This window comes from Alosa pseudoharengus, unplaced genomic scaffold (assembly GCF_046254945.1).
Source record: "Alosa pseudoharengus isolate Yale_2024_CS ecotype anadromous, Long Island Sound unplaced genomic scaffold, YU_APseudo_1.1 YU_APseudo_1.1_scf_16, whole genome shotgun sequence".
In the NCBI taxonomy this organism is placed as follows: domain Eukaryota; kingdom Metazoa; phylum Chordata; class Actinopteri; order Clupeiformes; family Clupeidae; genus Alosa; species Alosa pseudoharengus.
In genome coordinates, this window is record NW_027468630.1 from 36,740,670 (window position 1) to 36,764,382 (window position 23,713).

General features: G+C 39.7%; 1 protein-coding gene across 2 annotated transcripts in view; it reads right to left on the bottom strand.

The window, feature by feature from the left end:
* The window catches only part of LOC143126012 (apoptosis regulator BAX), a 36,824-nt gene extending 14,809 nt beyond the window's left edge, over positions 1-22,015 (bottom strand). Inside the window, exons 1-5 of one of the 2 annotated variants that reach the window (XM_076287931.1) lie at positions 21,828-22,015; positions 21,668-21,733; positions 15,608-15,656; positions 15,337-15,498; positions 7,395-7,527 (exon numbers count right to left, since the gene is read on the bottom strand). In XM_076287931.1, the coding sequence (XP_076144046.1) occupies positions 7,395-7,527; positions 15,337-15,498; positions 15,608-15,656; positions 21,668-21,731 (408 nt within the window). In that variant the 5' untranslated portion in view covers positions 21,732-21,733; positions 21,828-22,015. Of the gene's footprint in view, positions 1-7,394; positions 7,528-15,336; positions 15,499-15,607; positions 15,657-21,667 lie in introns of both variants that reach the window. The other variant, XM_076287930.1, reaches the window with a different exon arrangement.
* Between the last annotated feature and the right edge of the window lie 1,698 nt (positions 22,016-23,713).

Consider the following 23,713-nt stretch of genomic DNA (forward strand, 5'->3'; position numbering starts at 1 on the left):
TTTTCTACATGAAAAATAAAAAATGTATTATATATATACGGCCTGATGAAAGTGGACAGCTAAGAGAGACATACTGACCAGACTACCGAAGTTGTGTGGAAGATCTGCTCCAAGAAAATCGTTGTGAAAGACGGATAGACAATCAATCTGAACACTGAATATTACACATTGCCAGCCTTCGCTGGGCCTAGCAAAAAAGCTACTTAAGACTACTATCGTTGTCACTCATTTAAAATCTTGAGTAGTAGGCCTACGCTATGCAGCATCCCACGTTATCAGGCTACCGTCTATGCTGACTATGAGGGCGGCGGGAAGTGAAAGTAAAGGGCTGCGATCGCGCAGTCCAGGCTATAGGAGGGTGAAGTAAAAAAACTTTTACAGATAACGAATCCCGATTACCACTCCGCTACTGTCTGGGTCTTTTGCTAAATGCATAAAATTCAAGCCTTACAGTGAAAGACGGATAGGCTACCTTCTGATCCTGTAATTAACGAAAGAAGTGGTTTATTTATAATTTATGTATAACACAGAGGAGAAGGACGCATTTGGCGCTCGCTGTAGCCTCGCAAAAATATTTGAGCGCTAGAATGTCCTAGTCGTAGCCTAACAATAATAATTCAATAGGACTATTTTCTGCTAAAACATTGCTACATATTTTACGTCCAATGTAGGCTATAGGCCTGCGAGACGTAGGCTACAAAAAGACAATTACACATTCACGTCACAGTCAGGAATTATTTGAATAAGATGGTAGACTAATAAGTCTTTTATTTTATAAGACGGTAGACTACTACGTGATAACTGTTTGGCTGACAGCCTTTAAAGTAGGCTCAATTTCATTTCCAGGGAAAGGCTTTTTTATGTTTTACCCTTCAGACCTGTTTTTTTTCTGTTGAGCAAAAAAAATATTATTCAGCTGATTTTTACTCATCTCCAATGTAGAAATAAAGGGGAAAAATATTTTTTGCTAAATCATGTCTTTATTACTATTTTTTAATGTCCATTACAATGGACGCCTCGACTAAATAGGTGTAAAATGACATGAGGACTTAGGGAAAAAACACTATGTTTTTTACATAGTAGTATTGAAAGTAATACTCACATATGACTTAAACATTTGGAACTGAATGTTTGCATGTGTCTGAATGTGTTTATATGTCTATGAGCAAGTCAAAACATGCACATTAACTAATGTGCCGGATTGCGTCCACACAATACCTGTGGTGAATGTTCAGCAGTTTTCAATATACACACACAGTTTGCATTGTGTTTTGCTTTTTGCACTGTTGTTTTCACACAGTCTTATGAACTGAACTGTTAAATTGAATTTTTTAATTACATGTTCCAATACGGAACACCGGGGTATGTTTGCAACATATTTGTTTGTGTATATGGAGGGAATGTGCTTTACTAAAGTGTGTGTGCTCATTTTACTAAATTGTGCGCTCAATTTTGTTAATCACATGCTCTTTTTACTAAACAGTGTGTTTATTTGACTACATTGTGGGCTCATTTGCTAAATTTCACTCTCATTTTATTTCATCACATTCTCATTTTAATGTTTGGAAAAAGAGCGCACAATTTAGTAAAATAAGCGTACTTTTTAATAAAACGAGAGCAAAATTTAGTAAAATGAACACACTATGTACTGTAGTTAAACGAGCGCACAATACATAAAAATGTGTGCACAATCTAGTATATCGAGCGTACAATTTAGTAAAGCGAGCACATGATTTAGTAAAACAAGTGTATGTTTTCTCTATACATAGAAAATCTTGCAATGACACCCCCCAGGAGATGTCATTGCAAGATTGTTTTTGTATCAAGATAATATACGCTCGTTTTACTGAATTATGCACTTATTTTACTATGGGTGCGTTTGTAAATTGCCACTCCAAGTGCTCTGAGCCAACTCTGAAACTTTTAACCATTCGTAAATTTGGAGCGTGGGTGGAATTATCGTTCATTTATTCAAAGTGTCACACTCTCGGGGCATCCAGAGCGTACTCTGGGTATTGTTATACTAACAAGAATAGATTGTAACATAGTTAGTACGGAACCCTAGAGCGGTCATTGCAAGATATTTTTTGGTATATATCCAGAAAATGTGCGCTTATTTTACTAAATTGTTTGCACATATTACTAAATCGTGTGCTTGTTATACTAAATAGTGCACTTGTTTGACTAAATTTAGTAAACGTGCGCACAATTTAGTAAAACTTACGCACGTTATACTAAATAGTGCACTCATTTTACTAAATTGTGCTCTCATTTTAATTGTTGTAAATTGAGCGCACAATTTAGTAAAACGTGCACACAATATAGTGAAATGTTATGTAAAATGTAATAAACTAGTTTTTTGAACTTCAGAGAGCTATTCTATTTTCAAAGTGTCAGATTGAATTTATGAACGCACCCTAAATTGTGCACTCGTTTTACTACATAGTGTGCTCGTCTAATAAATCGTCCACTCTTTTTAGTAAATAGTGGACTCATTGTACTAAAATGTGCACTCATTGTACAAAAAATAGCACAATTTGACTAAATGAGCCCACCATTTAGCAAAATGAACACACTATTTAGTAAACCGAGCACACATTTGACTGAATTCATAGCACAATCTAATCAAATGAGAGCACGATTTAGTAAAAACGACGACACATTTTAGTAAAATGAGTGCACATTCATCCAAAATAGCTGAAATAAATAAAAAATGCATTCAAAATGATAGCTTGGGTCTTGAGGATATGTCAGAACCTTGCCTGGTGACACTAATTAAATGTGTTGGCTAACATCTCCCAACACCTGATGTCCATTGGGATGGACATTAAACTTTGAAAAAATCCTGTACTACACTGTTATGAAATATATTCAAACTAACTTCAAATATCATTACCTGCAATGGTTAGAATTATATGAGTGCAAATTGGTTAGGCTATCATAAACATAAATTTATATTTATGAGGGGGAAAAGGTGCTTAGTCCTGTTCCTATCTAGCTTCAGAGCCATGCTTGTCTTGTCTGATGTCTGAAGTGCTCTCAGATCAAGTTACAGGCCCTAACTGCATTCTGATTGGGTCATCAGGATCCAATCATTTACAAAGCATAATTGACCTCTCCAGAATAAGTCCCGCCTCCGTAACTTCCGTATCCATCCAACTTCCGGGCGTGGATTGCCTATGGGAAATAACATGGCGTTTCGAAATATCATACCGGTAAAACATCTGTAGGTAGCGAAGTTGAAAAAGCTGGTGGGCAGATTGGCCTACACACTTCTGCCATCTAGTTTCCACTGGATTTTTTGATTGTTGGTGCCGTTTAAGTAGTATACTATAGACTATACTACTTAAACGGCACTGAAAATCAAAAAATCCAGTGGAAACTAGATGGCAGAAGTGTGTAGGCCAATCAGCCCAGCAGCTTTTTCTACTTTGTCACCTACAGAGTTTGACAGGTACGAACTTTCAAAACGCCATGTTATTTCCCATAGACAATCCACGCCCGGAAGTTGGATGGATACGGAAGTTAGGAGGCGGGATATATTCTGGAGAGGTCTATAAAAATGGTGAAATCACAGATTTTCATTGGTTTAGACCTAAAAATATGTCATGTCCATTCCCTGTTACAGCAGGAATTAGTGACTGGCATGTGGGGGCGTGGCATCACGATGGTTGCTTCCCATCGTGATGTCTGTCAACCATCACGATGGACGATGATATCGTCCATCGGCACAACCCTAGTCCTGACAGGGCGAACAGGACCCTGACGAGCCAGCGGAGGACCCCTCACAAACTCCCAAGCATCCTAGCCTGCTATACCAAGGTCAACAACATCATCGTGCATGTGGGCACGACAAAACTCTCACCACCCTATTGGACACAGGAAAACAGATCATTATCTCTGGGCCTCTCCCTAAAGGAAGGGTGCCGAGAGATGGTCCAGACTGTTCGATCTCCACACCTGGCTGCAACGCTACTACGCCTCCCTAAGCATCCCCTTTGTCAACAACTTTGACTTGTTTTGGGAGAGGCCCAGCCTGCTGAAGCATGGTCTCCACCCAAACCGATATGGAGCCAGGCTGCTCTCTGACAACATGACAACCACACAGGCATTGACATCCTGTACAAAATATCAGAGATTCATGCCCCAAGGTATCGATTCAAATAACATTGTGCATGTAAATGGATCTGAAAATGTTTTCTACAGGGTAACATATAATACTACCACTTAGGGCTGGGCGATATAAACGGTATAAGCGGTATGCGATAAAAATTTGGCCAACGATAGAGATTTTTGTTATACCGGCATATTGCGATAGGTCATTATGTCATCAAATTGCAACACGCTTGGCCTGCCGGGACCGGCAGCAACCACGAGGAGGCCACAGGTGTGGAAAAATGGCAGCGAGCGGTAGCGACACAGACAGTTGTCCAATCAAAAGGTTTATTAGCTGAGAACGAGAGCAGGGACACAGACCCAGAACACAATACACACGGAGCAGGTCAAGTACACACACACGCTACACATACAGGGGTGGACGCAGCCCCCCACACAAAAAGGATCACACACGAGTAGGGTTGGGTATCGTTTGGGTTTTATCCGATACCGGTGCTAAATCGATACTTTTAAAACGGTGCCGGTGCCGAAACAGTGCCTGAACCGGTACTTTGTTTTTAAAATGTTTTAAATTAAAATGGTCTAAAGCATGAATTGCTTTTTTTATTGATGAGACAAATTTGAACATGAAATTGAACTGTTATATTCAATTTACTATCAATATCTCATTGCTCCTATGAATAATACATTTAAATGTTAAAACAGCTTGCCATGCATGCACACACAATGGTAAGCTTTCAAGTTTACCCAGTGTAGGCGGTTTGCCATAAGGTATGTTAAAACCGCTTGCCATAAAACTGCCAGGTCATGGACAACGGCATTTGCAAGCAAGCTAATCTAACAGGGACTCTACTTTCCAGTTAATTCAGTGTGTTCGCAAATGCTTCAAGAAATGTTATGTCTTGACTTAACCCATAACACGCAGTAGTTTTGAACATGTTAGGCTACATGTCGGTGTTGAAGTGTTAAGATTCCCAGCGCTAGCCAAGTAGGCATTTTAACAGCAACCATGGCTATGCGCTAACACCAGTCAGCTGAGTTTAATTAGCGATAACGTACGGAGATGGTTTCGTAGCCTCTTTGACAGCTCAGTGACATCAGGTATGTAACCTACATATTTGTTTTTTGCCAGCTAACTTTTAACATGATCTTCATATTCATTGTGATGCTATATGGACCTCATGCATATGAAAGATTAATATCATGCCATTATGTTGTTTAACACACCGTGAAATAAAGTTTTCACCTTACAACTTTGCTGATAACATTTCAAATAAATGTCAGTTATGCATTAGCAAGGATATTGTGTAACGTATAGGCTATCTAGCCTACTGTTTCTGTTGTTTCATAGCCTTTTGCTTGTGTGTAGTTAGGCCCACTGCTAGATTTTGACAGGAGCTCCCGATATCGCTTAAAAGTAAGCTTGGGCTCACGCAAGCTGTCAAACACTGTCCACTCATGTGGTGCACCCCTCTGGTTTATACATCCAGTGTTTATGTTAACTAACTGTATCTGGATGTGTTGCTATCAGAGCAAGACGTTAGAGATGGCGCATGACATGCAGTGATGCCTCGTATAAAAAATAAAAAAAAACGCTATTTAAGCACCGAAATGAGGCACCGAAATCCACGTTGTTATTCGATGCAGTTACTACCGTTTGTGTCGGCACCGGTGCCATATTAGAACCGTGTTTCGGTGCCCAACCCTACACCATGGGGAGAACTAAAAGGGAAACATGTCACGATAAAGACGCTAACTTTAGACTTATAACTTAGGAGAAAAACAGACATAAACCCCCAAACAGGGTAGGAATTTCACGGCGGCCACATCGTTGCCTCTTGCGTTGGCCGTGAGGCCCCTTTGAAAATCAGAGGTTTACAGGCCACGGTGGCCTTGGTGCCCCCTTCTTTCAATATTCTGCTTTGCGTCCTACTAATAGCGATTTTTATTTAGCCTGTGTGGCCTGTCAAAATAATCTAAGCATTCACAGCGCAAATTAATTGAGTATTTTACGCAGTGGAGAAAGTGACAGCGCAAGAAAGAAAGTGCGTCCAAATTCCATTCATCTCAGTTGAACTACTCGCGAAGTAGCCTATTCATCACACAGACATCACAAGTATCACATCGTTCTCAGCTTTTAAACGATGTTACCCGATAATTGCTTAGTTGAACGGTTCGCGAGAAAAGTAAATAATATAATTCAATTTAATCATACATTCTACTGAAGGTTTTGCGTCCCATGATCTCCCAACCCATTCATCTCGGATACTTCACGAACCCTTCTTTTAACACATGACAAACCTTATATCAAAATAAACAGCAGACCTTACCGAACACAAAGGTGTAAAGCAGTCCCCTGTACAGTTAGCCGTTCCAGAGTAATCCAGTTTTGAATTTGCAGTAAATTTCGACATGCATGGATGTCTCCAAATTTGGGCTTTAAGTTTTACAATGTGTTTAAATTGTTCCACATGATTTCATAACCGGCCAAATACAAAATAAATGTTACAAATATCGCCTAGATATTGGTAAATCAGAGGACAGCTGACTGAGTTTGTGAAAGTAGCCTTAGCCTAATGATCACAAAATGCTAAGCATGCATCTAGGCTATTTGAGTTTCTTAAAGCTGAGCTGTGGTTAAATTGTTCAATACATGATTTTATAACAGGCCAAATATAAAATAAATGTTATAGCCTAGATATCTGTAAATATTAGATGATCAGATGATTTACAGTTCTATGTAATATGTCATGTTTCATGTTTTTGTAATTTCATACAGTGATGTCTACTGCAGTGAATAGGCTAAATAAAACTTTGATCATTTTTATTGATCAAATTTTTAAATAAGTAACAATCTTGACTATTTTATGCAAGAACCTGCTAGACCTATATTGAAATTCACACACCAAATTATACCGCAATATATACCGTTTACCGTATGTGTCCCAAATTATACCGCAATATTAATTTTAGGCCATATCGCCCACCCCTACTACCACTATAGATTAAGCTGCTTCATGCACTTATAGTTCTATTCCGACATTGATTTCTGCCCAACGTATAGTGATAAGCAAAGGCAATTTTAAAACTAGACACCCAACTAATATTCTTTCTATACCTCAGCATATTCCTCCTATAGTTTGTTTAGGAGAAACAGGTCAGAATTCAGTTCTCTCCAAAAAAAGATCTGACTTTTTCTGTGAAACAAAGAAAGACAGCAAAGACTGGCAAAAAATATGCTTTGACATAGTACATGTTTGAAATATCAGTGTGCATACCTTGAAAATTAGCTTATAGGCAAGGTGAAATAGTGCAACCACTCTCCCCCAGTTGATCCCATCTGAGAAGATGCTTCTGGCTACTGTGACAAACACATCCTGGGCACAGTTAGCCTGCACAGTATTAATGAGGCTGGTGAGGAGAGGAGACAGTGACAATGTAGTTTATGTGTAATACTTCAGTGTCAACATAATACTCTGCATTTTGATATTGGATATATAAGTAAGGAGTTATAACCATATTTTTTACCAGATATACAGTTGGGCTCATACATTTACATACATACATACTCACACTTTATTTGTGAGATAAAGTTTTCTGAGAATATGACTGATTATGCTGCAAACCTTGAATGGTTGGCCTTATAAATACACACTAGTTTACAAACCCAGGCTTGGTAGACCATAAACAGTATGCCAGACAAATCCCTCAGATATTTCCCTAGTCATATTATGGACCATTGGCCCATGTGTCGGTTCTGCTGAGCATCGAATGCATTATTTAAAATTTGGCCGAAACCGTATCCCAATAATTTTTTGTGATGCATGGATTAATGTAGTAAACATCACCAGAACTGTAAAACTGTGCTCTGCACCAGAACTGTGAAACATTTACAAAGCATAATTATTGCAGCACTTGAATTGGTCACATTATAGACAGGGTTATTCATATTCATTTTCATTTTCAGCTTTTTAATTTACATTATTGGTAAAAATGTAAATTAAAAAAAGAAATGTCACAACACAGAAAATTATTATTAATTTTCTTTCTTTTTATTATTATTATTTATTATTATTATTATTAGCAAATAATTGAAAATTGAAAAATGAATGGCATAGGCCAGGGGTCACCAAATGGCGGACCGCAGTCCGAGTCCGGACCATGACATGATCCTATCCGGACCCGGACCATAATAGCCTAATTTAGATTTTCTCGTATACAAAGCTGCGCTAAATGTTTCGTTGCTTAGGATAACAACATTTACTTCAGGAGCTTTAGGAACCAATATTTCTCTTGCTGCTACTCAGCCAGTGAAATCTGTGAATTCTAATAAAGTCGAGTCAGTGAGTAAAGTAGCCTACTATGGGGAAGAGACTCTGACTCACTGATAGCCTGAAACGAGCGAGGAGAGGAGACAGGACGAGAAACAATCAGATGGATATCTAAGTTAACGATAAGTAAGTTATTTTCAAATCATCGATTGCACAAAGAGGAGAAAGCTAGACAGCGAGAACAGAGCTTTATATAACGATACGGGGGCAATACCACGCAAAACTGTCACGTCCGTAACGCCAACTAAATATGGATGTGACAGTTTTGCGCGGAATTGCCCTGGACCTCTTCTACATATTCTGAGACAGGCGATTTTTAAAAGCGCCAATTTGAAGCACCTCTACTAGACAAAGCATAGGCTATATATTGAGCAAGCATAGGGTAGGCTAGGCCCATTCAACAGTGAACTGAGACCACAGAATATTTTACGATTTAAGAAGGCAATATGATTGATCCACCACAATCGTTAAGCCTATGCATTCACTGCCCAACGTGATGTTCTGGGTTTCCAGGATTTCGGGTCAAAATAAAAAAACAAAAAAAATAAAATTAAACTTGCTGATTAATGGGTTCAAGGAACCAGCTGTGGAATATCCATCCTTGTCTCAGCTCAAATTTTATTTTAAGTTCACGTTAAGATCTTAAAAATAGCCAAAGCTACTCAGTTTTTCTCCCCAATTACTCTTATCTTGCCTTATTTCTCCTCATTTCGAATGTTGCCTTTTAGGCTACTTATTTTATTTCACATTAAACATTAGGCCTAGGCCTACAACTAGGCTCCATCCATCCATCCTAATATATTATATATACACACACACACACACACATACATACATAGCCTAAACACGCACGTTAATCATTATGATGCTCTGGACCTTTGCTTGCGGAAATTTTCCGTAACTGGACCTTGCTGAAGATTAATTGAATACCCCTGGCATAGGCCATACCCCACCTGTGAGCTAAAGTATTACACTTATTTTTAATGCCCCACTTCTGCTCTGTCACGCAATAAAGGTTTCATCTCGCTGCGATGAACAGTTGCGGAACAATGTAACAGAGAAGAAAGGGTGTGTTTTTTGACGCACTTTGTGTCAATCGGGTTCTAAGGGTTAATCAGACATGGGTGTGTTTTGGGCGTAACATCTTTTAAACTAATGAGAATGACACCTGTCATTCCCTTTAACAGGAAGCAGCGCAACTTCAAATTGCACATTGGTATTTTGATAGTCAGCGGCACATTTGAAGGAGTCTGCTTGCACACTAGACTGTATGGAACAGGTATTCCACTAAACCATGCTTTACTAAAACCTAGCAGAGTATAGCCTTCACATAACAAACTTAACAAACTCGGCAGACACCATCAACGTCAAGTTAACATTAACCAGCTTCCATGGGCTGATGAGCGCCTTGGCTAGCCTGCCTTATGTCTCTGAAGTCCCTCATCCATCCGTGACGCTGCACATCCAATGTCTGGATGGAGGGATTGCTCAGCAAAGCTGCCTAACATTAATCTGCAAGAGATCTGCAGCTGCCACGACCACCGAGCTGCGGCTGACATGCGAGCTGTCATGCTAGCATCTACCGGTGCCTGGAGTCTGGATTGAGTGCTAAGAAATTCTGATGACAGCGTCAACCATGAAACAACAAACAACAAACGGTCACTGTCTAGGACCACCGAGCTGATAATCAGCAGGGTCGCCAATCACAAATTCGGACTGTCTTGTTCTTCCAGTCTCTCCAGACTGCCAGTGAATTCTCCGGGTTGGTCAGTTATAAAGAACTTTGTTGGTGTTGCATCGGTTGTGAAGACACAGCTGTGCACAGTTTTCACGCGGGTCATCTTTGCCCTTGGACATTTTCAGCCGGTTGGAATTTTTATTTATTTTATTTATTAATTTGTTTGTTGTATGTCTTATATGTCTTGGTGTCACGGGTACACTGGCGACTACGCCGCTCCGTCCGGCATCTTTTGTGTTTGTTATTTCTTCAATGTATGTCTTGGTGTCACGGGTACGCTGGCGACTACGCCGCTCCGTCCGGCATCTATCGTCTTTGTTAGTCTGTGTCAATGACAATGTCTTATATGTGGAGCGCTTTGGGTTGCACTCTGTGCATGTTAAATGCGCTATACAAATAAATCTGACTTGACTTGACTTGACATATCTGCACTTGTCTATTATTTGAACTCATTGGCTAAGTAAAACTAGCTTCACCGTGGTGTCATAGTCAACAACAAAACAGTTCTACACAGCTAATTACTTTCACTATTGACTGACAAGGGGTTACAATCGAAAACGTAGCCTGAAAAAAGCAACATTTACCCCAAAAATGTGACTGAATAAAAATCCTAAGGCTATTTATCCTGCAGAGAAGTTGTTTGGGACTGCTGCTAAGGGCTGCTTACATCTTGTGACAGCGTGTCTTTAGATGCGCCTTTCGCTATAGACCAGATTTTTCTTGGTCAGTGGCGTAATGATTTTTAGAGGGTGTAAGATCAGACCACAGCTTGTGCCACACCCATGGGCACAAGGCTTAAAAAAGCTAAAGCTAAATTGTTATTAAACCCAGTGAGCATCATTACACATAATTGTGCAGGCTGCACAATTTTGTCTTAACTGTTGCATTTAAGTTGACTGATCATCTCAATACCAATGTTTTCCAAGACTCAAAAAGAGAAAAAGTATTCAGAATCAGAAATTTAGTATTTTCTCATTTTATATCAGTAGTTTATGGGGAAGATCCTGCCTTTAGGAGGGTTAATTGTAGAAAAGCTGCTGGACCGGATGGAATTTCTAACAGGGTTTTGAAATTCTGCGCTGCTCAGTTAGCTCCTGTGTTCACTTATATCTTTAACACATCATTGGCTCAAGAGACAGTTCCTACTTGCCTCAAGCAGTCTGTTATTGTTCCAGTACCGAAAAACAAAAGTCCATCATGTCTGAATGACTTCCGCCCAGTAGCCCTGACGTCTACAGTGATGAAGTGTTTTGAGAAGCTTGAAAAGATTATCTGCTCATCCCTCCCTGCCTCCTTCGACCCCCTCCAATTTGCTTACAGAGCCAACAGGTCTACAGAGGATGCCATCTCAAACCTCATGCACACCACCTTAACTCACCTGGAGGAGGGGAATGGGAATTATGTGAGGATGCTGTCCATTGACTTTAGTTCAGCATTCAACACGATAGTACCTCTCACCTTGGTCACAAAGATGAAGGCCTTAGGACTGAACACCACCCTGTGTCACTGGATATTTGACTTCCTCACCAACCGTTCACAAGTGGTTAGAGTGGGGGGTCTGACATCTGACTCATTAACCATCAGCACTGGTGCTCCCCAAGGCTGTGTTTTGAGTCCACTGCTGTACAACATCTACACACATGACTGCAAAGCCAACAGTAGTCATACCTCCATCATCAACTTTGCAGATGACACAGTGATCTTGGGCCTGATTAGTAACAACAATGAACCGCTCTACTTGGATCAGGTTGATGAGGTGGCACAGTGGTGTCAATTTAACAGCTTGACACTGAATATCAATAAAACCAAGGAAATGGTAGTGGATTACAGAAGGCAGCAGCAGAACTACAGTTACACCCCACTAATGATCAGCGGGCAACGTGTAGAGACAGTCACAAGTTTTAAATACCTTGGTGTCTACATGAAGACTTAACATGGACTGTTAACACTCAATATGTTCTGAAGAAGTCCAGACAACGACTCTACTTCCTTCGTCAGCTAAGGAAATTCAAAGTTTCTACATCCATCATGAAGGCCTTCTACACTTCAGCGGTTGAGAGTGTTCTAACTGGTAGCATCATCACCTGGTATGGGAACTCCACAATTAGAGATTGTAGTACTCTGCAGAGAGTAGTGCGCTCAGCTGAACGTACTATAAGAACTCAACTCCCTGCTCTACAAGATATCTATTCCAGAAGAGTACTCCTAAGAGCCCAAAAGATTCTGAAGGACTCTTCTCATCCTAACAATGGATTATTCCTACTAGGGGTGGGCGATATGGACAAAAAATAATATCTCGATATTTTTTGTGATTTTGACGATAACCATAATTAGTCGATATCCTTTAAAAAATAGTTTTTGTTAAAGTCTGAGTTACTTTACAGCTCATTATTTATGAATAGCATCATTACAATAATAACCAATAACCTAACCTGTGACTTTTTAACCAAATCAACCAATGCATTGTCACTCTATGACACATTTCCAATTCTGCCCCCACTTGTGTGTGGCAATGACATGGTCTAGCCAGCTACATTAGAGAAGATGAATAGGCCTAACAGTTTCCCAAGAGAAAGTCTGAAGCTGAAGTCAAACCTTTACATAGGATTCAATGTAAAACTAAGAGCAGACCAACAGCCTACATCTCAGTTATTTCCGTCTATGTTTTGTTTTAGAGCAATCACGTAGGCTAGCATTCCAAGTTACTGAATAGAAACTAATGCGTTAGCTTATGGCTAATGTAAATGAGAAATCCCATAGAGATGCTAACGGTTAGCATAATTGGTAAACGTAGATATTTAGAGCGAACTTCAGTCCATTTACAAAAGAGTTACATGAGAATAGTTATTTGTTTACAACTGACTATTAAAATACTCAAAGGCTAATGTTTTCTCTACATATAATACCGTGTAGGAAAAATAAACATGCGTGGGAGAACGTTGTGACCCACTAGTGATCACGTGACACTTGCTCTGCTGCACTTCTCCCGCATAGCCTACCTCCTGGGAATGTATGAGTCTTCAGTGCGTGATTTCGAGTGTTTTTTCAGTAATTTAAATACTCGATAATGTCAATTTGCACATCGTTAAAACAATAATCACGATATTATCGCAGACGATATATATCGCCCACCCCTAATTCCAACCGGTGAAATCAAGAAGACGCCTATGTAGTCACAAAGCCAGAACTGAGAGACTCAGGAGAAGTTTTTATCCCCAGGCCATCCGAACTCTGAACTCACACTATACTGACTTTGCACACATTCACTCCTCAGCACTCTCAAACATTTCCCAACTCTGAACTCACACTATACTGACTTTGCACTCATTCACTCCTCAGCACTCATGACCCACCCCCCCCCCCCCCCACACACACACACCTACAAGACTTTTAGCACTTTTACATCCCTCTCCCTATGCTACAGACCTATTTATTTTCTTATTTCATCACACGTCAAAACACACACACACACATATCTGACTTTCTCCAACTTTTGCACATCTCCATAGAACTTTTTATTTATTATTTTTGATTTCTCCTCCATCTACCCATGTCCTTGATTGCCTAGCCTTTCTGCCACCCCCCACCCCACCCCCATCCCCAACACACACACAAAAAACACACACACTTACATCATCACTGTCATCACCTCACATACATACAGCACACTGCTTGCTACAGTAAGCCTCCTCTACATACTTGCTGCACACTGCCCCCCCCCCCCCTCCCTACATACACAGCACATTGTCTTCAGGATCTTCTCCAACACACATCATCTACATACTTACAGCACACTGCCCCCACCTACCCACACACACACTACACACACACACACACACAGTCACTGCTCCACTCCCCTCCCGCCCACACACACATCTTCACTGTCATCACTCACATACATCATACATACAGTACTCTGCTTGCAATAGTAAGTCCCTTCACCATACTTGCAGTACACTGCCCCCACCCTCTTCTGCTTTTGATAGCCTACCGGTATGCCACTCCAAACGAAACGTATGTCTCACAATAAAACGTACCATGTAAGAAATAAAAACCTGCCTCGAATACAAGCCTGCCCCAAATAAAGATGCTGTGCTTTGCACAGCCTAAGTAAATAAAAGACCCAAGCCATAATTTGAGGATTTACGATAGTCTGTCTCCTAAACATTCCTCACCTGTTATCCAGACATGCATGAAAACATTTGAAAACAAAACTCACAGTCATATATATATTTGATCGCTGTTTTGCTTTAAAGCATCTTTCACGTAATGAATGCGCACTCTAGAAAGTGAAAGGATGCCTACTACAGTATGCGCTCCGAGGCTGTAGCTGTCTGTTCACGTCCGCTGTTCACGTCGATTATAACGTTCCTCAAATGGAGAACACATCCATGTTCTCTCACGTCTCATGACCACTGTGTTTTCAAAATTCCTGATAGTTCCTGATCGCTTTTGTTTTCCAGCATTTTTGTTCAGTGAATCTTTTGTAAATTGTTTTACAATTGCATTTGGGCCCTCCTTGGCAGCCTTAGTTATTGCCCGGCTCGCCTCATCTTGCAGCCATTCACTCCTTCCTCTGCATGTTCTTTTAAAACAGCATCTTTTTCTCTCGTTCTCGGAGGTAGAATTTGCTCTGCTGCCGGCTTGTGCCTCCATGTCGCCCAAAATGCTTGATTGCATTGCATTCTGCACATTTTTTGCTAAATGTTCATGTACCACATCAGCATCTTGTAAATTGCTTTACAATTATCCTCGGGCCCTTATTGGCAGCCTTCTTTATCGGGCTTGCCTTAGCTTGCCACTATTCACTCCTTCATCTTCATTAACATTCCCGGTAGAATTCTCAATATTTTTGATCTCTATGTGTCCAGTTGCATAGTCTGTCTGTTCTTGGTCTTGGATTTTGTGAAATACATTTCTAAATAAATGCGACTTAAAGTCGGGTGCGACTACATGTGTTTTTTTGTGTTCGTGACGCATTTTTTGACTGATACGACTTATACTCCAGAGTGACTTATAGTCCGGAAAATATGGTAACTACAAAATCACTTTCAAGTAAGATGAAAAAGGTATGTAGATCATAAGAAGGTGCTGCTAGATTATTTGATGCTGAGAGAAACAAAACATAAAAAGAATAATGAGATAACATACTGTTGAAGTTCAGCATTGCGATTAAGGTCATCAGCTATTTTGAGCAGCTGACCCACCACTTCTTTCACTTGGGGATCATCTCCCTCACAAGGAGTCCCCCCCAGGATCTCATGGCTGATGTGTACGTCAGGATTTTCTGTCTGAATTCTTTCTATCACATATCTGCAAATAAAAACAAATATGACAGCAATAATATATCAAATTGAGGCACCAAAGACCAACACAGACACAAAAGCCATCTTTATGGGATTATGTGGCAAAAGTGATTTACCCTCTTAATACTACTGCTCCTTGCTCAATTATTTGGTCATCTATGACATCTAGGGAGAGAAAATAAACAGTTACAGTATATGTATTTATTTATTTATTTTCAGGTACAAAACTTTTGGTAAGGACAAAAGTGGTGATAGTTGATGTCATATCAAACTAGTGTGCTAATACCGGCAATGGCTAAATGGCTATACAACACAATCCTGAGAGGAAAGTGGTGAAATAGCTTTGCAAAGTACAACCCCAAAAAGTTGGGACGTTGTGTAAAATGCAAATAAAAACAGAATGTGATAATATACATGTTTTGTAAACCCATTTAGCAGTGTCATTCCACGTCAATTCAACCAGGGCCCACGCACTTAGGTCTCAAAAAAATCTGAAAACATTACCAGGTGTGCCTATGTTACCCAGGAGACACACTGTAAAATTACTCTTATGTAAGATCAATACTTTCCAAGATACAGCCAGTTTTACGGAGGGAGGGGGGTGTCGATTTCGTTCGGCCTCTTTTTTTTGTCAAAGTTCACAAGCCCATAGCGCAAGAACTAAACCATGTAAGAGGCTCAAATTTTGCATGCTGGTACATAAATAGGAATAGTATGTAGCAAAATTGTCACGTTTGGTCTGGATGATCCTGCATGGTCATAGCTGTCCCTCAAAGTGATCAAAATTGTATTGGAGTTTTTGGTTGGGCTCTGTTTAGGCCTTCAGAAGACATATTTGTACTCAACATAGGCTCTTGATTTATTTTCTTTATTGAGATAAGTAGAAACACTCTCACAAAAAGCTATGAACAGAGACTAAATTCCTTCAGGGTCTGAACAGCAGACCTCACAAGTCTGAAAAATCATTTTGGTTCTCATGTTCAGCGCACCCAAACACCTTGTGGGAATATACAAATATTTTTTTATATTAGTTCCTTTATTCACCATGATCCCTTCTTTTTAAAGACACCAATTTGATTTGTCTTATACAAATCTTTCTTTTTTTATTTTCCACCCTGAACATGGGCAAAATGCACCATTGAGATCAATATGTTTTATATAGAGTTACCACAGTGCCACCTGTAGTTGTATAGAGTAACCTGTGGTAAACACAGATTGTAATGATATTTGATTTTTGAGGGCTTCTGAGATCTGGGGTTATTACCTTACAGAGTTTGTCAGAGCCGTGCCACTGGAGGAGGGGCCACTTATATAGCCTCCTATTCCCCTTAATTATTGCAAATATTTCCAGACAGTTTTTGTGAGGGCTACTTTGTTAATATTGGGAAACTGCGATAAAGGGGATGCGACCGCACAGCCTAAGCTGCTGAAGTACCGTGAGGGCGCAGCAAATGAACTTCAGAAACAATATTTAAGCTCATGATATTAAGACCGGCCCATCCTCCTGAAGCTCCCGATTAGCCACTCCGGGCCTGTACTAGCATAATGAATACAGTACGTGTTGCACAATGCTTGCACACAGTTACAGTTCTATCTACCGTTTTCTTTCCGCTGTCATCATAGGTAAATTTAAATCTAAAAGCTTCCCATACACCAGACTTATGGGACGCTGGTGCATCCTCCAAATCCGGCCTGCCTTCATTATCTCTCCCACTAGCCATTTCTACACGTGACCCACAGCACTCCACACCTCCGCTTTCACGCGAAAGAGGAAAAAAACTGTCTGAGGTCCCATATGGGCATGAAGCTACATTACGTTTGCCATGAACCATCAAAACTCTACGATGCACAAATGCCCCACACATGCCCCACACTGAGACAAGCGAACCGAACAGTTCAGATTTTTTACATGAACCGTGCCACCCTTAATAAAAAGCATAGATGTGACAAGATTAACCAATTGGGCATGTTGCAAGCCTCATTAATTAAACCTTTGTGATTAACTACTTGCATTAGTTCAAAAATCGATTTCGATTGAGGTCTGGACTATGGCCGGGCCACTCTAAAATGTTGATATTGTTGTCTGTTAACCATTTATTGCCTTGTTTGGTTGTATGTTTTGGATCATTGTGTGGTTTAATGGTCAAATACCGCCTATTGGGGCAGGTCTCACGGCACACTGCCTGATCTTTTCCTCCAGAATCTTAATGTAGCCTTTTGTTTTAGTCTCATTGTTTACTTGAAAGTCACCAGGGGCCCGTTGCACAAAACTATAAGGGATTAAGCCAGGATATCTGGGTTATTTATCCATGATCCGGTTGCACAAAAACGGGATGGGGGCAGTAGGATATGTTATGGTAAATGTCACCATGGAGATTTATTCTGTGGAGCTAGCCTGCTCCAGACCAGGCTAAGTTCCAGGATCTATTTAATCTCATCCCTTATCTCAGTCAGCAGTCACCACAAACAGAATTCAATAGTTATTCCACTGCCCACTACACATTGTTGTCACATAACTAGACCCACAGTCATTATTTAAACATTTGTGATCATTAATTTCAATCATTTTGGATAAATAATGATTTTTAGATGATGTTGCAATCATTAGATAATTGACAGTTTTCCACAGACTATATAAGGCTATATAAAATGACAGAATATTAGGGCCACAGAGAAAAAAACAAAAATTCCTCTGCCACTGCAGGACATATTTAACTGAAATTCACAGCATGCGTCTCTACCACTGCAGGATATATTTAACTTCAATTTAAAGCATGAATATTAACTCATTTAACACGTATATTGGTCCCTCACTAGAGGACCACTGTCATCAGGAAAGATTGCTTTGCTTTATCACTGTGACGGTGTTGCCTTTCTTTTTAATTATGTCTTTTACATACTCGCCATTCCCGACCTGTCATGTGACGTCACGGGAGCGCCGTAACCATTTATACTCGTGCGTGGTGGTCGCGACACTAGTTGCAATATTCTCCTAAACAGAGGTGTTGCTGTTGTGAAAAGGCTATTGCTACCTACTTTACACCGTAGATGAAGCATTGAAGCCGCTCTACTTGCCATGGTGAATCAGTGAATCAGTGAATCTGTGATCGGTGGTGGGGTCTATTTGAGGGAGCCGTGAGCGCGCACTTATCCAGGATCGGTTTCACCTGGCTTGAGGAATCCATGTCTGCTCATCCTGGCTTGGTCTTTGTGTAACCAATTAAGCCTGGACGCTCTTGTTTTGGATTCATTGAGCTCAGCTCAGTCACTTATCCTGGATATCTTGATCCTACTTTTGTGCAACGGGCCTCAGATCCCCCTGATTGAAAAACATCCCAAAATAACGAAATTTGGGTTTAATGCTTCCTTTTTTTATGCCAATCTCAGGCCATGTCCATAGGTCAAAAAGACAATCCAGTGAAAGCTAAACCCTCTTGTAAATCCTGATCTTTAGTTAACTTCCAAAACTGTTCAATTGAATTGAAGTCAGGGCCTTGATTTCCTTTCTCTGAAACCAATTGAGAGTTTCCTTTGCTGAATGGTTAGGATCATTGTCCTGCTGGAAGGTCTAGCCATGTCTCATCCTCATCATCCTGGTGGATGTAAAGATTCTCCCAGAAAAAAATGACTCCATTCATCATTCCTTCAACTGTATGAAGTCTGCTAGTACCATGAGATGAAAAACAGCCCACACCATGATGCCACCACCTCCAAACCTCACTGTTGGTAGGGTATTTTTAGGGTGATGCACAGTGTCATTTCTCCTCCAAATATGGTGTGTAGTATGACATCCGAAAAGTTACATTTTTAACCAGAATAAATTCTCTCAGTATTTCATAGGATTGTTCAAATGTTGTGTAGCAAACTTTCAACGAGCTTCGACATGTTTTTCTTCAGCAATAGAATCATGCTGGATGAGCGTGCATAGAGGCCATGGCGGTGGAGTGCATTACCTATGATTTTCTCTGTAACAATTGTACCTGCTGCCTCCAAATCTTTCTGGAGCTTTCTCAGAGTGGTCCTTGGCTCTTGGGCTACTCTTCTGACTATCCTTCTGACTTCCTGGTCAGAAATCATGCAAGGAGATCCTGTGCATGGCCAGTTGATGATGTAGTGATGTTCCTTCCACTTGCAAATAATGGCTCCAATACTGCTTGCTGGATGATTCTGAAGTTTTGAAGTGCATCTGTAACCAGTTCCATTAATATGTTTGGCAACAATAAGGTTGCAAAGATCTTGGGAGAGCTCTTTGCTTTTACCCATCATGAAATGTTTCTTGTGTGACACCTTGTTAACAAAAAACCTTTTTATAGCCCACCAGTATGTACTAACCCAGCTTATATCAATTTGCACAGATAGGAGGGATAATTTCTCTAACTACTTATAGATTCCAGTTTGTTCCTTGCCATTCCTTGCGTTTGTGTACTGCTTTATCTTAGCGTGTTCAATACTTTTTCCCTGTGCCATTCCACATTTTTACTCATAACACTACTTTTACACATTAATGTTTGGATTTTTATATATGTGTGGATTACCTAAGTTAATACTAATGTCCGGTGAAAATTTCATGCGAATAGCCTCACTGGAAGTATACTTACTGAAAAAAATGTTGACGTGTTCAATACTTATTTTCCCCGCTATATATATAATTATATATATAATTTTGGGCATGCCATATTTCATGAAAATGTTAAAAAAAGATGAAAATTATTCTTTTTTTTATTCCATGTTTCTCCCACATTGTCTTGCAACCTTTTGGCATGTGACAGTGTCATTTCAGTAAGAACAAACATATTGGTCAAGAGAAAATTAAATCAATATTTGCCAGGGGTATGAATAATTTTGTTATTAACTGTATAAACACACACACACACACACACACAGCTGTGCATAAGTTAAGACACCCATGCTAAAGTTGACTAAAAAGAGGAATAAAAATTCATCTTTTGGAAATGTATCTTAATGCCTTAATTAAAAAAATGAGGCCTACCAGCATAATAGCTGGTTTGATTTGCATTGAGCTATTAGGCTAACTGAAATAAAACCATGATATATCTAGGTATGGTGAAGGGTATGTGATGATGTGGGGCTATTTTAATTCCAAAGACCAAGGAACTTGATCAGGATGCATAGTATCCTGGATCCATGAAAAGGCCTTTAAAAAAAAAAAATCTGCCTGCCGATATGGGAATTTAACACAGGGAGTTCCTTACTTATGCCCCCTGTATTTTAAAGGATAACATGTATTCATTTACGATACATGATTCATTCACAAAGACAATTGGTGTCTCTATAGGTTGGATTTTTCCCCTCATTTTTTTTTTTTAATTTAAGGCATTTACATTTCAAAAAAAATATTTTTCATTCCTCTTTTTAGTCAACTTTAGCATTGGTGTCTTAACTTAAAGCAACACCAAATAACTTTTCCTCTGTCGCACGCACACTTGTTTATCCAGCACTGGCTTTTGATTTTATGAAAGTACGATGATTTCATGATTTTATGAAAGTACGATGTATTGCGACATCAGATGCAAGTCAAATTTGTAGTTTCTTATGTCTCATTCCATGGAACTACAGATCCGCTACCCGATCTGGCAAACTTACATAGTGCGGTTATAGCCGATAGAGGGCCGCGAAGCGAATGCAGAAGTGCCATTCACCCTGTTACGAGTTGATTAACCACTGAAACGATTTTTGGAAACATTATTTTAAGGTACAAAAAACTCTTTGGTGTTGCTTTAAGCACAGTGTATGGTTCTGGGGTTCATTTCAATGTTTGATCACTAGGGGTAGTATAACTGGGCCCAGTTTCGTGCTTTCTGCAAAAACTGAACGATTCTTGTGCTTAGCCGCTGTAGGCTACTGTGCAGTGCTACGCCTTGCAACAATGAAAGGACTTCAGTGGCATAAAGGAAACGGGAATTCCGGGGGGACGAAATCGTGTTTCCGAATCGGATCCAACGTTGGCTTACTCACATTTAAACTGTTATTTCTTTTATATATATATATAATACTAATAATAAGTTACTGTCATTTCAGATCGATCTAAACATAGATGTAGGCTAGCCGTTTTGCCTAGGTCTGAGAAATGTTTAGCCATGGCACTCACATCAAGACCTCAGGAAATTCAACGTTAGTGAATAATGAAAAGCCTAACGTTACAGTAGCCTGCCTACCTTCACCCCCAGTTGCTCCTCGCAGGTCATCATCTTCTTTCGTTTTTTTTCTTGGATGTGCCATTCCTTTAATGAGAATTGTGTAAGTTCAAAATATTGTGTAAGGAGTGTTAGCCTAAAAACCACCTATTATGATGTCCACTGAACTTTTCCACTCAACTTTTTCACAAGTCTTGTTGTCACCTCAAGTGACCACAATATAATCGCGTAATTGTGCCTTGTTTAAAATGTTCAACCTCGATGATGCAGCGAAGAACCTGATATTAACAGAGCAATGCAAACCAAATCTGTAGAGAAAACTTCAGAATGTTGTCAGACCACTTCGCTAACATTTGCAATAAGGAAATACAGCGGAAATGTGTCAATCGGTATGTCGTTTTGCCGCGTTCGCGACAACTCGGAACCCGGTTTTTGCCGGCTTGAAATTCCCCAGGTCGAACAGTTAGAAAGGACCGCTTTAATACTCGAGCAGTTGCTGTTTTTGAACATGTCTTTTCACAGGAGGCCAGTTTAGGGCGATCTGTGTTCGAGACGACCAGATAATTTATCCATGGGCCAGACCGGGTGCGTTTCCCAAATGCATAGTTGCTAACTACAATGCATCTTCCGTGGCAGCGTCACTGCCAAATCTGAGTTGACAATATTAGTCACTTTACAGATAGGCTACGTTTAGATAACAGATACATTTTATTTAGAGCTAATAGATAGATAGATAGATAGATAGATAGATACTTTATTGATCTCCAAGGGGAAATTCAAGAAAATAGCCTATAGCATAGTCTAGCCTATAGGCCTAACAGATATGCTCTTATTTTTTAATTTTCCAAAATTAAAAATGTGATAATATGTGACATGATCGAAGCTTAAGTGTTTGTTCATGCGTAAGTCAAATCTACATTTGCTATCATAGTTAGGAACTATGCTTGGGAAATAGACCCCAGGTGGGTAGGTTACTAACCAAGGTGGAAAAACTTCAGTGATGCCATTTTTTTATGTTACACCAAAAGAAGTGAAGCAGTGAGTGATACACCTTCCAAATGAGTAGACGTTTCTTTAGCAGAAAATCTGCTAGGCTATATTCAAAGTGACTTGCAGTATTCATTAAAATAATAGTTTAAAGGGATACCAGGCAAGCCTGATTCTTTTTCTCTACGAAGCTCCCCCTACTGTCTGTACGTGTCGATACGTGTGCGAGCCCTCGCTCGGTCTGAAGCTCTTTTCCTTTTCTTTGCATCTTCCATCAAGGGTTTTCACTGCTTATTCGCAAGCTCTGCCATTATACGTTAGCCTGCCTCTGTGCTGGGGATGCAGGATGTAAACTGATCCTGCTTCTCGCGATGTCTGAGACTTTGTGAGACTGAAGTTCGGCGGGTAGGATACACCGAACTTGCAAGTGGGATATTCTTCCTACAGGCAGTAGGGGCGGGCGAGAGAGCCTTCATTCGCCCCGTAATGAGTCATTTAACCATATACCGACTTACGAAGATGATTAATTAACACGAAAACGTTGCCTGGTGTCCCTTTAACATAAAAGTTAAATGCTTACATTAAGCATAATAAAAGTAATAGTACGTATACACCGGTAGCCTACTACAGTACAGCATAGGCCTAATTATATAATAATAATAATAATAATAATAATAATAATAACAATAACAACTAGAAATGCAATTCCAAGGAATTACCAGTGCATGAAAATGCTAAAGTTGTGATGTAAAATATCATGTATAGTTAAAACAGATAATACAGAGATGGTTACTACGGTGATGCTAGGATAGACATGGTGGTTGCATAGCTTAAAGTTGATAGTTTAAAAGTACACTGTTTAAAAGCTGAATGTAGATAGTTTAAAAGTTGTTGATAGACAGTAGATAGTTTAAAGGTTGTTGATAGACAGCTAGTTTAATAGATAGTTTAATGATAGTTTAAAAGTAGACCATTTAAAAGTTGAAGGTAAATAGTTTAAAAGTTGTTGACAGACTGGAAGTTTAATGAATGTTGATATTCAAATAGTTTAATGGCTGTGTATAGGTAGATATTTTACGA